The 15,555-nt window shown below is 40.4% G+C and overlaps 1 protein-coding gene across 2 annotated transcripts in view; it reads right to left on the bottom strand.

The window, feature by feature from the left end:
* Positions 1-5,904: 5,904 nt before the first annotated feature.
* Positions 5,905-15,555, bottom strand: part of LGR4 (leucine rich repeat containing G protein-coupled receptor 4) — an 80,322-nt gene continuing 70,671 nt past the window's right edge. For both annotated transcript variants that reach the window (XM_064426066.1, XM_064426067.1), the window contains exons 13-18: positions 14,901-14,972; positions 13,988-14,059; positions 13,570-13,695; positions 12,431-12,552; positions 11,795-11,869; positions 5,905-8,849 (exon numbers count right to left, since the gene is read on the bottom strand). In XM_064426066.1, the coding sequence (XP_064282136.1) occupies positions 7,573-8,849; positions 11,795-11,869; positions 12,431-12,552; positions 13,570-13,695; positions 13,988-14,059; positions 14,901-14,972 (1,744 nt within the window). In that variant the 3' untranslated portion in view covers positions 5,905-7,572. The remainder of the gene's footprint in view (positions 8,850-11,794; positions 11,870-12,430; positions 12,553-13,569; positions 13,696-13,987; positions 14,060-14,900; positions 14,973-15,555) is intronic.

Below are 15,555 nucleotides of genomic sequence, written 5' to 3'. Positions count from 1 at the left end.
ACCTCCCCCCCCCACCTTTCAGCCAAATCTTAAGCAGGATCAGCAGCAATAAACATTTGCACAACCAAAGCTTTCCATTACCTTCGAATTTCATCAACCAAGGAGATAACTGCTGATCAGCAGTTGATAAATTTTTATAAAACTTTGACTGATTTTGCTGTGGCTGACTAAGCAGAAGCATTACTGACATTAACATGAGATATAGAAGTTTGAAAATTAGTGGAAATTTGGCTGCTGTATTAATTGTTCTTGTGGAGATTCTTCACGTAAGTTTAACAAGAAATGTATTTTTAATTGGATAGGCAAGTTGAAAAATGGGAAACAGCATTAGAAATGCTTCTCTCAATCAGGAAAATCAGTTGTGACATCTGAGGCAATTGACTTGACGTAACAATTGAATTTCAGTAGCTGAGTGATACAAAAAGGTCATCAAATCTACACAACCATTATGTGCACCTAGATACCAGCAAAAATAATGCTCCGAGGGAGGAAACATCTCAACACCATCATTAACAGTCCTAAAAGATGCCCAAAATGGTCGTATTTGAAGATTTTAAGTGGGGATGTTTGGTGCTTGGGCTGCAGACTGACAGGCACCCAAATCTGTAATTTCTCTGACAAACAGGCTGCATCTCTCCTGTCTCTCAGGAGCACGTACTTCTCCCTCCCTCTTGCTCTTTGGACCCTTCATTGACACACAAAACCTTACTAAAGAAAAATATTCACCCAAACAACTTGTGGTCTGAGCAAGCTGAAGCTCAGGGTGCATCAGACAACTGCTGAGGCCAAAGCCAGGCAAGCAACAGGAACACAGACTCAGAGGCAGAGGTGGCAGGAATTTGGGATGTCCCCCTTCAGCGGTGGAGCTTCTGCATTTGGCTTACCATTTCACAAGGAACTGCACTTTTGACAGGCTGGAGAAATAACATTATGGCTCCTGTAAGAAAAGAACACATGTTATTGCACTGCTGATCACCAAATAATAATACAGAATTGTTTTCCAGCAAGCTGAAAAACACAAAAAGGACCTGAATACAGCTCTCATCTAAGCACCCCCAGAACACTGAATACATCACTATGCACCAAATTGATGCTCATGATGCTTCAATAACTCCATCCAATTGTGGTAGATTGTTGATTGTTATTCTATGATTATCATAAAATAAAGAATCAAGTATGATTGGCCACAGTATCTCACAAACAAATTATACCTGTTGAAATAATTTGATGATTCAAATACTGCAGACAACAGAGTATCACTAGAATCTAAATTTCAGGCCGAGTAAAGTTACAACAAGAAGAAAATTTGAAACTGGTCTGAATTCTTAAGATACAAGTTACACAATCCAATGCCTTAGCTTTGTTCAACACAAACCACCTATGGTTTTACAGGCACTTTTGTATACATGCTGCACTCAGCTGAGAAATAAAAGCACCATAAAAGTTGTTCACTCCATGGCTACCCAGGCACTGTGAGCAAATATCCATGTCATGGCAAGCAGGAAAGCCTCAGGTATTTCAACAGGCTGCAGACCAAAGTAATTTCAAAACATCTCAGCAAGGCTTGAAAACCTTGCCTGGCCTTAAAGCCCATCTCACAGTGTAGAGTGGCAACAATCATAAATTAATAGGAAAAATGAAAAGTCCCAGGTTGTCTCGGTGAATTGAGGAATTCTGGAACTTGCTGCACTGAGCATCTCTCACTTCTCATGGAGGCCCACATCACCAGGAATGGCCAGAAACTGGGAAATGGATGTCTCAAGGCGAGGCAGCAGCAACTTTGCCAAACATAAACATTTGAGCTTGTCTAGTCCCTTCCTATCCTGTTATACCGAATATGAGAATTTCTCAGGATGCCAGAGCAATATTGGGCAAACAGCTTATATTAACAAACCTTAGCACTGGGACAAGCTAGAGGAGTTTATGCATCAAGACTGCCCATAGGGAGGGTGGCAAAAACCAGGTGACCCTTTGGGAAATTAAAGCATTGTTGCTGGAATGGCAGAAGCACTCCAGCTCTGAAGAGATGTGAAAACATAATATTGTTACTATCTTGCTTACCATTGTGCCCAACTTGTCAAACCAGCTCCACAGCCACTGTGCCCTAGTTAACACAGGAAAGGTATGAGCCCAAATAATGTAATTTTGTTAAAAAGCATTGAAACAACAATCCTGCAGCTTCAGTACACAACTTCTATGGCCACAGAAGGACTGATAAGATAAATGGCATGCTGCAAGGATGCAAAACCTTAATTCTGTGAACTGAATGCTAGAAGCAGCTGCCCTGGCAAGAATTACATGCGAACACTGCTAAGACCCATAGGCAAAATCAAACTGCCACAATGAAGAACAGAAGTTGCCACAAACAACTGAATGAATTGAATAAATACACACACGCCTACAGTTGATACCAATGTGCAAAATCATCCCAATTTCTCACTAAAGAAACTACCAAAACTACATTCAGTCTTTCAGTGCTAGCTCACTGTCACAGCCTATAGAATAAGCACTTAGAGCTATCTAGCAACAGCAAGAAAATTCAGAGTGCAACTAGCAAGATGTGTTCACAGACCCATACTTTGTCTGCATGCTCATGCCAATCAGCATGTCTGAACAACCAAATGCTCGTGACAAATTTCTCAGAAGTATTCCCCAATAGCCACCCACAGTATTTAAAAAAAAAACATTTTACTCATAACAATATCAAGAAAGCAATTCCTTAGATAAAAGACATAGAAAAGGTCTATATTCTAGACACAAATCAACTACTCTGAATCACTACGCACCTTGACTTGCCAACTCTTGTTTCTGAAATCATTCAGTTTTAGAAATTCAACTGTAATCTGATGAACTCAGTCTCTGAAAAGACAAGAGCCAGAAGGGAACTTCTCAGTTCAACTTGATGAACACTAGCCAGGTTTAATGAAAAGAATGAGATCAGTTTGCTTGTACATGTCATGTCTAATTCCCCACTAGACATTAAGGAACACAGAGGCATAAAAATAATGAAAACAGAAAAAAATACTAAATGTATGGAGAAAAAGAGGCTTAGACATCAAGCTTTAGGCTTGAAAAAAAGACTATTTTACTTGCAACCTTGAAAAAAGTAGAAAATTTGAACCAAATATAGTTGAATTCAGGTGTCCTTAAGTCTTCAGATTTTCCAGCATAAGGAAAAACACTGTGGCAGGCACAGGAGCAAGGGAGAAAGCTACTTGGCTCACCCTCCATGTCAGAGCTCAAGGAACACTGCCTGTACTTGTCTGCTGGCTATTTTTGTGCCTGGATGTGTAGTTCTGCTTGATTAGAGGCTGTGAAACCTGAGAGGTCCTGGATTGCCTCACTTTCCTCCACGGTATGATGTATTCTCATCCTTGCAGTGCACTGTACACACCGCCAGTCCCAGCCCAGGTTCTGCTGCCTGCAGATGTGGAAGCCTCTGCTTTAAAGGGACAGAGCCTCCAGATGGGAATTCCTCTTGTCTGGGGGAATGTGCAAGAGCTCTATGCAACACGTTTAGGTTAAAATCACATCTTTGTCAATCACTAGCAGGATTCCCATTCAACCCAGCTGTTTTATGCTAGCTGGAGACCACAGCCCTCCTGCTTTTCAACAGCCTTCACTTCTTTAGCTAGTTTATAGTTCTCCATAAAGTCTCTCTTTTAAAAAGCATCAGTTGCTAATAGATTCATTTTTGGGATGGAATTTTCAGAACATAGGTTATGCTTTTGTTACTGGAAACCAGTGAGGCACTTCGTATTTTGTTACCCTCAAATCAAAATTAGCTCCCTATAGCAAACACCACAGTGGCCACTAACTAGTATTTCTTAGGGGAAACCTACACTGTTACTTTGTACTGGAGTAGTGCCAAAAGTGCAAGGTATGAAATATGTCCATTCACCTTCCAAGTTCTTACAGTACACAAGAGTACAGAAAACAGCAGTCTGTACAGTGATATGTTATCCCATTGCAGAATCCATTTCCTTACTTACTGAATCATCTTCAACTGAACCTTAGTGTTAAATCAGACTCTACTGTACAATATGTGAAAGGTAATATTGAAAAAACTCCGGCTAAGAATATTAACTTATGCTAACATTAAAAGATCAAAAGCATTTGTGTAATTAAAATTATTGAGAGCACATATAAAACAAACTGTGCATTGTGCTTTTAATTAAAAATATTACCCTGTAAATTAAACTGAAGGCTTAAAAATAGTAATCAAAGTGAAAAGAATTACTGAAGTATCTTTGTGTAAGTTTGAAATTTCTGAGTAAAATCACAAATAAACAGGAAATTCTACAGGAAATACAGCTAAAAAAGGCAAAAGGCATCTAGATCAAAAAGTTGCAAAGCAGATGCATTATTTTTATAAGAGAATGAAAAAGCTCAATTTCAAACAAAGAGCTCTCACCAGCATGTTGCCACAGAGCAGGCTAATAGCCATCTCTAAGACATTGCTCATAATGGGGGAAAAATAAGGAATACATTTGGCAATTTTATTTGTGACCATCTCCCTGCAAAAAGTTGCTTCCTCCCAACAGCATAAGATAACGAAGAAAAACAACAACAAAATGTTCTCCTTGCCCCGTGTTTTTCGTTTAAAGTCAACAGCAAAGCCTGTTTGACTGCTAAATCCAGCACTGGAGCTCAGTATAGCAGCTGTAGAGGTCCAGAGACAAGATATGTGACACTGCACCTGTAAGAACAGTTTCAGCTAGCTTTAGACTCTAGAAAACCAGAGGAGGCATTTTCTGTGGGCACCCCAGAAGGGTGCAACTTGAGGTTTCACTTGTTTTAGTCTGAAAACTGAAATTAGGAAGCTTTACCCACCTGATGAGACTGCTGAGGTGACAGCTCAGAAAGCCACTGGTACACAGGTAACAAAAATCCCACACGTTGTTAACACAGAACAGCTTTAAGGCAAGCCGTCCCCATGTATTTGACATTGCTTTTGGAGCAGCAGCAAGTGGATGAGAACACCTGAACACCACACTGTGCCCTGGCCTGAGATCAGCCTGACCAGCAAAGGCACAAAGGAAGTTGGCATTTGTTACCTGCATCTGTCTGGATTCTCCTGTGGCCATCCTCCACGGTCAGGTTGAGAGAGGCAGGTTTGCAGCACTGCTGCTGAACAGGCTGGCTGCAGGAGCTGCTGCTCATACTCCTTCCCCTCCACCAGCGTGTGCTGCAAGGCACTGGGCTGACTGCATTGAAGAGTTAATTGCTAGGATAACTGAACTCCAAAAACATCCTGAGATGCAGTGAAATACCAGAGCTTCAAATGGATCACATCTCCTCTGTACACAGCACGGCAGCAAAGGCTCACTTGTAGAACAGAAGAAATAAATCCGTACATAAGAACACTAAAAACACCACAGGCTTTCTGGAAGCTTTGTGGCAGGATTCCCTTCCCCACTGATTATAAATAGCAGCTGACATTTACAGTCTTTCCTGAGAAGCATTCTTATTACCTTTGACAGGTTGGCCAACAGAGGGAACGTGGGACAAACTGTGACTCTTTTACAGTGATGGCTTAAAAAACCGCCAGTTTTCAACATTACACAGTATAAATATAAAAATCAATCTGTATGATTATTCAAAACATACTAAAAACATTCCACTCAAACACAATACAAAATACCTTTAATCAAGAGATTGCTTCATAAGAAGGCTAACACTTCACTTAAGGTTTTTAACCTTTTGCAAGCCAACAGTCAGCATTATTCTGAAATCATAAACCCACTGGTAAACTGGCAACTTTGTTGTTTTTCCAGCAGTTCTTTCCTGAAACTTTCACATCTGCTTCACAAGAGCAGAGGAGACGTAATTTATACTCAACAATTTTACATGTGCACTGTTTTCAGCTTTAACTTTTGAAAAACAGAGATAAATAACCATAGGTATTCATGTACCCTTTATTTGCTTTCAGTGTAACATTCCATGCTAATTGCAGATGTAATATTAATGAGTGTAAATGTAAGAATTAAAAACTCTTGGATGGTTTTCTTCCCTTTTTACACTTGAATGTTTTGGCTTACAAAATTAACAGCATACAGTAAATATTCCTCCCATACTTTGTACAAACTACATGATTTTGATATACAAGGATCCTGTTTTTATTATAGTGACAATATACAACCACATCTATTTACAAGGAAAAAAGTACATAAACCACATTTTAAACATTCTGCTACTGGCAGCCACTATTGTTTAGGAGGTAGCTTTAATTAACAAAATGAACTGAAGCCACATTTCCCATCATGGGTTCTATCAAATAACTTACAATACAAAGATAAAAATTCATTGTATGAACAGTATGTACAGTTTAATTCTCAAAACAGCAATCTAGCTTTAGATCTTAACAAGAATTTCTCCAGAGTAACTGGGATGGCAGTGGATTTATTCTTGATCTAGTGTATCGTCCAAAAACCTTACATAATTACTTAATCATGCATTATTAAATTGTATTGATCATACTTCAAACTAAATAGAAAAAATGATCACTGGTTGTACTTAAATTTGGGTCTCAGAAGTTTAATGCTTTAAAAAGACTGCACTGATTTAGGTGAAAATCAGTGACTTTGCACAGTGTACTTCACTGTCAGTAAAGTAATTGGAAAAATGCTTTCTTTTTCAGTGCCAAATTGCGTTGCATTTTCTCTCCCTTTCCTGAAGTCTCACTCTATCATTCCTGGAGTGCTGTGACACTGAGCAGGCTGCAGAGCACTGGCCAGCCTGGATGGCACAGACACAAGCTGTGCACAGGGCCAGTCTGCTGTCACCCCACACTCCTGCCAAGGCTGTGACTCGACTCCTAATACTGAACAAACTTGCTGTGGTTCACCTGAAGTGATGCACCATCACTGGAAAAATGTGTTTAACCCTACTGCTCCTGACAGCTGTTAATATTGTTATTCCAATAAATCTACAGAGTACTGGATTACAAGTACTTTACTGCAACAAACTTTTTAAAAAAATTGAACATGAGCTAAAATACAAAACAAACACAGTATTCTGATATTGCTGTCACAGTTACATATGGGAGAATTAATCCCTTTTTTGGCCCTGCAATAAAATGCATCCTGAGATTCAATGCTGAATATAATATACAAAGCTAGCAATAGATTTTTTTGCTTAATTATAGAAAAGTCACATTTAAAAATAATTTCTATAATATTAAACAGCTGTCCTTTATATTGTGCTTTCTCAGGGGGAAAAAAAAATCACCAGAACTTACCTCACCACCAGAAGAAGCAAAGTACAACTGCAATATGATGTGGAAACACTCCATTAGCATGTAAAAACTGTATAAAAGAAACATCTATTGTGTGAAAAGAGTAAAAATATTGGGTAACAATTTTGGTTTACCAATTATTTACAGTCAGGGCAATTGATTTATTTAATTTTTTTTAAAATGTATGGCTCAAGAAGTTACCGCCCACTTCCCTTCTTTACAAATGACACTAAATAACAATTACAAAAGTGCTTCCTGCTCGAAAGGTCAAAGCAGGCGACAGTCTGCGAAACACGATACCTCTTTATTGGAACAGCTGAGGGCAGAAAGCCTCCTCAGTCTTTGATTCTCGGTATGTTGTAGGCGTAACGCACCAGGGGAAAGCCCCTGCTTTGGTAGAAGCAGGCACGGCCGCAGGCCTGCACTTGGTCCGAGCTGTCCGACACGAAGGAGTCGTCCTCGTCCACGTAGTCCGAGTGGGCGGACGGCGTGCCGCAGTCTGACCAGGAGCCATCCGGCCTCGGGCACGGCACCACCGCCAGCGCGGGGCAGCTCTGGGACTTCATCAAATGTTTACAGGGCACGGGCTTGGACAGCAGGAGCGACTCGCAGCATTCACACAGAGCCACGTTACCGCCCTGCAAGTGGGAGTAGATGCCGCAGTCGTAGTACAAGTCCTGCGCCGCGTCCCCTTGCGCACCGGCGGCCATCGCCGCTGCCCCGCTCCTCCTGCTCAGGCGGCGCCTCAGCAGCTTCCAGTCCTCCTTGAACTTCGGGTTGAAGAACACGTACAGGACTGGGTTCAGGCAAGCAGGCAACGGGAAAAATATCAAAGTGACAGACTTCATGATTTCAGGGCTGATAGAAATGGCCGTGATCAGCGGTGCAAAGGAGAAGAATGCAACAGGACAGAAGAAGATGCAGTTGGTGAAGATCAGCCAAGCGACATGCTTAATCGTGCTGGACTGGGAGTTCTCGGAGAGATCCTCCTTCTCCAAGTTGCAATAGAGCTTAGTGTAGATGACAGCCATCAGCAAAAACGCTAGTGAATTCAGCAGCACCAGAGTTACTGTGAAACCTAACAAAGGTGTTTCTCCGGTGGGGAAGGGCAAGCAAAGGGGTGATGCTGAGTACTCTGCTTTATAAAAAAGTGGCAAGCAGCCCGCTACCAGAGCGCACAGGAAAGCAAAAAATGCTGCAATTTGAAATTGTTTTTGGCGATTGCTTTTCCCCTTTTTAATAAATTCCTTGGCAGACAAGCTCCGTTCAACAGCTGCCAACATCAGGAAAAAAATGGCACTTTCTGATGAAAAAACTGCAAGAAACCCAGCAATTCTGCAACCACTGCCAGTCTCCCACCATATGCCAAATTCAGCAAATCTTCCCCAAGATACAGCATCCAAGAAAGTTAAAATACCGGTATAGACTCCCATAAATAAGTTAGAGACAGAAATCAGGCTTATAAACAGTTTGGAAGATGGCAATGTAGTACAGGATGCAAATATTGTTAACAAGACAAGCAGGTTGAAGAACAAAGCAACCAAAAAAATAAACCAGACAGTAAGGCGAATCATCCAGCTGCCCAATAAATATTCACAAGGCTTAAAAGCACCTAGAAGAAAACAAAAAACAAACAGAAGGACAACCAATTGAGGAAAAAAATTCTGCCTTAATAAGCAAGATTTTGAAAAGGTCTTAGAAGTGTACTCCTCATTAATTCATGAGTAGAATATACAGCTGGAGTGCTAAATAGGTCAGCTGAAAGTAGCCTATTCTGCTGAAGTTATTTACTAATTAATTATGCCTGAAATAATAATTACTGCAGTGAATGGTCACTTGAGAACGTTTTGTATAAACAAGCTAGCTAAACAAACTTAATTACCTTTTAGCTATTCAAAATAGCTTTTCATAGTGTGACCTAAATACTTTTTTATTTTATGTACATTTCATACTTCATAGAAAAGGTTGGACAAAAATATAAAAGTCAATGTTCATAATCCCCTTGTAAGGGAAAAGAATTTTTTAGAAGGAACATGTTCTGTCAAAAAATTATTCACAAACATGCCTTCTGGAGTAACTTCTGGTGACAGGGAAACATTTGTAGAACAGCAGACAAATTCAATTTAAGCAGCTTTAATAGGAACATGAATTTACCACAAGCCCTGTCCCCCCAGCCTCGCTACTGAAAGGCACTGTGAGCTTGAAGAGTCATATGAGAAAATTATTTTCTTCTCCTTAAAACACCTTACATAATAAAAATTTCCAACAAACAAAATAATAGGAGACAAGACAAGCAACAAAGGCCACGACTATTGCATAACCTTCTCATCCCCCTATCTGCCATTTATTCCATAGGGAAATCCTACTGATTTTAAGTAACAATTAGAAGAATTTAACCTCTCCTACATCCCCATCAGGCACCTCTAATTGTCCTTAGCACAGCAGCTCAGGATCCCTCCCTGCAGCTGAGGGAGCTAATGAAAAATGCCAGACTGCAAAGGCTGGAGCTTCTGAGCTGGAGTCAGCCTGTGACTGAGGGCTGGCTCTGTGCTGCACATGCCTTTCCTCCAGGCAGGGGAAAGGGAAGGACAACCCCTCCCTGCTGTGGGCAGGAACAGAACTGCCAAGAATGATTCAATGTCAGTGCAAAGATCTCCCAAGGCCTAAAGCAACTTCCAGAAATTAATGAACTGACAAGGGAAAAAAAATAAATATTTTTGTTTGTTTAAATGATCAAGCTTCATTTTTTTGGGCAGAAAATAATGAAGCCCACTGAATTATCAGAAAACCAGAAGTAAAACCCCTTTTTAGCAGGTATTCCCAAGTAAAACATCAATGACAGAATAATTAACAACAACACAATAACTGACACAACAATAACCTACTAAGCTGATCTACTTAAAAATGAAAGCAACTTCCTACTTATGAAATTTTAAGATGTCAATTCTGTGCTTCCAAAAGTCAATTTGAAGCCATTTTTCTAGTAGTTGTACTTTAGACAAATAAAACCAGTACCCTTTCCTGCCTTTCTCCCAAATACTTTGGGTTAAAAGTTTCCCTCCTCTCACGCTAATATTCCCAACCCGTGCTGGGAGGGGGAAAAAAATTCATGCTTGGAAGCATATTTCAGCAAACTTGAGCTCCTTGAGCACCACTGCTCAGCAATCCATTCTTTAGGCAAAATGTAAAGTGGATCTACAGGCTGAGCAGTGATTCAGAACTGACATGGTGGGTGGAGTATCCTATGACCAGACAGCAGCATGACACAAACTTGTTATTACGAGAGGGACGGGTGAAAAACAAGGCAAACTGTGAACTTGTAGAACAAGCTCTTTCTTTTAGACCTACTACAGCATTTCTGGCATGGACAAAAAGAAAGAGCTAAAGACTTTAAAAATTTAACACACCATCTCAATTCTCACTCTGGAAACAGGAGATCAAAAGTAAATAAGCACCTTTAACAAATTAACTTTCAGATTACGTACAATTACATTAATATATTTGACTTTCTGATTACAGGGTTTTTTTGGCTGTGATGAAGAAATCCTTATGGTATTCTGGATATTAAAGCCAGAGCTAGCTCAAAAGATAAACAGGTTTTCCTAACATAAAACAGTAGTTAGGAGAAGAGAAAGAAGTAAGACTTGGAAAACTCCTGCTCACCCCAGAGTAACTTCATTGGAAACATATTGTATGTTCCTGTTTGTGCAGACAAAAGGGTACAAGCTGTAGAGAAGGAATCCTCTGGACAGGCAAAGGCAGAAAGCAAGAGGCACCACAGCAACTGCTTCAGGAGCTGAGTGGAACCATGTACAGAAACTGGCAGTTTGAGTAAGAGAAACAGAAGGGCAGAAACAAAGCTGCCTAGAATGAAAATATTCACTGCAAGATCAAAGACTTGCAACACTCCTGGACTGTTCAAGCCTGACTTGGAGTAAATCTGGTATGCCAATAAGACTATTCACTACACAAGTGTCTTGAGCAGTTTAAGATGCTGCTGCCTGCTCCAGCTGCTTGTAACAGCCCTCTGCTCTCAGTTAATGCAGCTACAGCAGGGCTGGGGAACAGATCACATGGCTGCTCCTTATCCTCTCTCCTGGAAATACATCAAGCTTCCTTAAAACCACCACTGACAGACAGCAGTTTGAGTTAAGCTTTTAAAGCACAGGCTGAACTCTCACTGAAACAGATGAGCATTGACACAGTCTGCTTCAGACATCTCCTTGGAAAAATAAGGCAGAATTAGGAGGCAGTGCATTAGCAGACTCCAAATATAAGCATTAGTCTTGACTATTCTGCTTATGGAAAGAAATTTTGGTATTTTTCCCAGCACAGTTCTCCAATGAAGGGATATGTATCTAAAGCTGAGTCAGATCTTTGTGATTGCTCATCCAAAACAACACTGACATCAAATCAAGTTTCACTGAAAGCACTGGAGAATTTAATCTTCTGTGTACAGAATGACTACCAGGAATGAAAGATCTAATTCTGCACTCAACCCTTTGCATAACACCATGCCTGAAGTTCAGTGTGACTAAAGCACATGATAAGATTTACCTGTTGCTGGTGTACAGTGAATAATAGTCTGTCCCAATTCCTCATTTTTCTCATTTCTTACAATATCTGCATTAGCTGTAAAAGTGAAAAAACATATTAGTTGCAGGAAGAAAAATAAGTGAAATGGCAGTAAAGCTGCCTAGGATGGAAGTAGTTCACTGACACCTGAGCCTTGTGACAAGTGAACTGGTTCTGGTTTGCCACATAAGGTCAGATGCTCAGTGCAGAAATTGTTGCTCACAAAGCTTTGTAACAAAGCAACATCTTTGATCAGTGGGGAAGGATCTGTGGATCCTGAAGTAGTCAGGGGAAGGACAAGTCCCATCTGAACAGAAATGCTTTTATTGTTCTCAGTGTTTCAGCCTAACAGAAGCAATACCTGCAGTTTGACTTTTTTGTTAATTGCCTTTTTTTTTTTCAGACAGGCATGTCTTACAGTGTCCAGCACATCTTTCACATATTAAGAAGGAACATAGCACTGCTGATTTGTAAACAATTGCTAAGCACTTTGAGAAACCTCTTTGGTTTCCCTATAAAGACTTATATTTTTCCTATTCCCTTATTGAAAGGCAACACACACTGTTATACTAGCCTGGTACAAAACAATACTGCTGGTTAAGTACATAAAACATTTACCCTTCTCATGATCCACCAAGGCACCTTGATCTTGGTGACTGGAATCTTCAGCATTGGAGTTTAGATAAGAATCACAACCCCAAAATGCACAGCACTGATAAGCATATGGTACAGAGAGTGACCTGAAATACAGGCAGGACAAGGAAGACCATTAAACTTTGTAACTAAAGTTAAGACTACCACTTATTAAAAATATTTCAGTAGCACACTTGAGTGCTAAGCTCAAATCTTCTTTTTCTCACGGTGGCTGATAAAAGCTGTTTCAAACTGGATCCGGTATAACCATTTCTAATGAACTCTTGCACTAAGATCAAGGGCAGGTGATGTATACAAGTGAGAAGTACAAATGTGTTGTGATGTTTAGCTCTCTACTATTCTTTCTACTCCACATACAAACCAAATTCTGATCAGGGTTAGTTTGTGGCATTGCTGCAGAAATTAAACTGAAAAATAATTAAGCAACCTAATTGAAGAGTAACTGTTTTCTAAGAAAGTTAATTCCCAGATGACCACAACCTCGTGTTACTTCTTTCCTTCTCACTCTTCATTCTGCGATACCAAAATAAGATTTGCATTTTTTGTGCGTTTGGCAGAAATGGTACATACTGTTATTCTGGCAGAGAAGTAGTACATCTTCACACAGAGTTCTAAAAAAACCACATAAACAATGAGGGAATAGCAGACCAGAATCTTAATTTTTTTTCACTCAGGACTACAATATCAACTATCCTGAATTCTCTTCTTGAAAATATTTAGGAGGAATATCAGATTACTTCTTCTTAATGTGCAGAAAGATCTTTGTAAAATGGGAAACAGTTCATCACTGTCTGATCCATCTCCCACAAAAATCAATTACAGGTTTCCATTTGAATGATTATTTTTATTCTTATCATTTGCCTCCAAGAAAATACATATAAAGCATGGTGATTATGTAATCAGAGACCTGCCTGTCTGCTCCTGTTTTCCTCACTGTGAAAGACAGATGTGCTCAGCTCAGTAACAAATGGAAATCCACCCAAAGCACTACTCTCAAACCAGATGATATCTTGCCTGAAGAGTGGTGGAGGAAAAATATTTAAAAATCCCAAAAAACACTGCTGGGCACTGCCAGCACCCTGGGGTGTTCTTTACCAACATACCGCAGCTTGGCGAAGTTCTTGGCTGCCAAAGCTTCTTTCAGCTCAGAATTGCCTGTGAGTTTGAGCTGGTTCAGGCCACTCAGTCCTTCAGCTGGAACTGAACTGAGCTCATTGAAACTCAGGTCTCTGCAATGTGAATATTAACACCGTGTTACAAAGTAAGTTTGAAGACCCTCTGGCACACATTTCACTGAAGTAGGGAAGGGCTTTATCATAGGAGGCTGTGGTCTGGAAATGCCTGTCAGTGCAGCAGGCACTCCAAAGAAGTGTGCCCTGCAGGTGTTCAGCTAGCAGGAGCCTTCCTGATTCGCAGATATTAAACAGATGATGAACACATCACTTTTAAGGTGAAAACATATACTATCTCAGCAGCTGAATGCTAGAGAGAGGAGGTGACTGCACAGAACAGCCTACTTACAGGTTAAGAAGAGCTCCAACAGTGATGAAAGCTCCCTTGTGGATCCGATGGATCCGATTCCTACTGAGGTCCCTGCAATGAATGTCAAAGGAGATTATTTGACAGTTTCACCAAAACTAACAGCCACTGTACTGAGAAAAAAACTAAGGTGACAAATATATCATGCCTGTAACAGAAAAGCAGAACATATCCCCTCTCTCCCCATTCAGCCAGGTCCAATAGCAGCCAAATTCCTTGGTAATGCAGCTGTATCCTGCTCCAGCTCATCTGCTATTCCTGCTCCCTCTCCCTTCTCTCTGACACTACAGCACAAGCTGGGCTCCCAGGGCAGAGGCTGCCCCTGGCATCTCCTATTCCCAGCACAAAGGTGCCAGGATGATCACTTTGGTGACAACTGCATCTATAGCAGGGCATGTTGGGAGAGATGGTGGAGGACAACAAAAGAACAAGCAGAGGAGCACCTGCTTTGCTGCATTTCAAACCCAGCTACAGCTCCTACTGGACCACCATGAGTTATAACATTCTTCTTAAAATACCTGTCTTTTTCTGAATTGTTCTTTCTGCTAACTTAATATAGCTTGAGTTGTAAGGGGAGAGAATAATTATTTACTTATCTGCTTCTCCTGAGGAAACCAGATAGGACCTCTCCAACAAATACTATATAATGGACTAATGTAGTTACAATGCAAAATACTAGACCGCTGAAAAAAATCTCATTTTTTAGACTTCATATTTATAAAAATATTTTTATAGGCCAGAAAAATAAAATGGAGAATAGAAGGAACAGGGCTGAAACTGGCTGCTGGCCTTGTGCCATCAATCAAACTTGTAACACCAAACCCTGACACCAGTTTACACAGGAATCAAAACCAGGATCTTGTTTCACTCAGCATGCAGCTACATCTGCACTCACAGGACACGAAGGGAGGATAGTCCTTGAAAGGTGTCCTCTGCAATTTCGTGGATTTGATTATGCTGTAAGGAACTGCAAAGGGAAGAAGCAGAAACAAAACTTTATTAGCTGATTTCAAGCACAGGGATAGCTTGGTGTGTGCTAATGGATGGCTTTAGCCTTATCAGTGCCAAGTTTTACTCATTTCCCCTTGTAGACAGACTGTCAAGTATTCTGCATCAGCTATGTTCATACAACCATGGAGCACCTTCCTGGCACCTCTGCCCAATCCCAATTTACAAGTTATTTAATGTAGAACAAACTTTTAAGTGTGGACTGAATTACTTTCAAGCTAAAAGTAACACTTTGCAAGCACTGGAGAGACATACTGAAATACAAAGCAACTCTCCATTCTGAGTGGAGTCTTTGGGCATATTCTAACCATTCCATTTATGAGCATAGCAGTACTACTATGAAATGCAGGATTAGGCTGTGTCTTTTATTACTTTTGTGCCACAGGAATAATTAAGCATTAGATAATTAAGGAAGGCACAAGTGGTTGAATTCTCTGTCCGGAACACTTCTCATGAGATCTCTCTCTCTCTGTCCTTAATTTTTCAAAATTAGGATCAAACATGAAGTAAAAACATCTCTAGAGATGTGGACTCAGAGTACT

This window comes from Passer domesticus, chromosome 6, assembly GCF_036417665.1.
Source record: "Passer domesticus isolate bPasDom1 chromosome 6, bPasDom1.hap1, whole genome shotgun sequence".
In the NCBI taxonomy this organism is placed as follows: Eukaryota; Metazoa; Chordata; class Aves; order Passeriformes; family Passeridae; genus Passer; species Passer domesticus.
The sequence above is the reverse complement of the archived record's forward strand: the minus strand, read 5'-3'. Positions and strand labels throughout refer to the sequence as shown.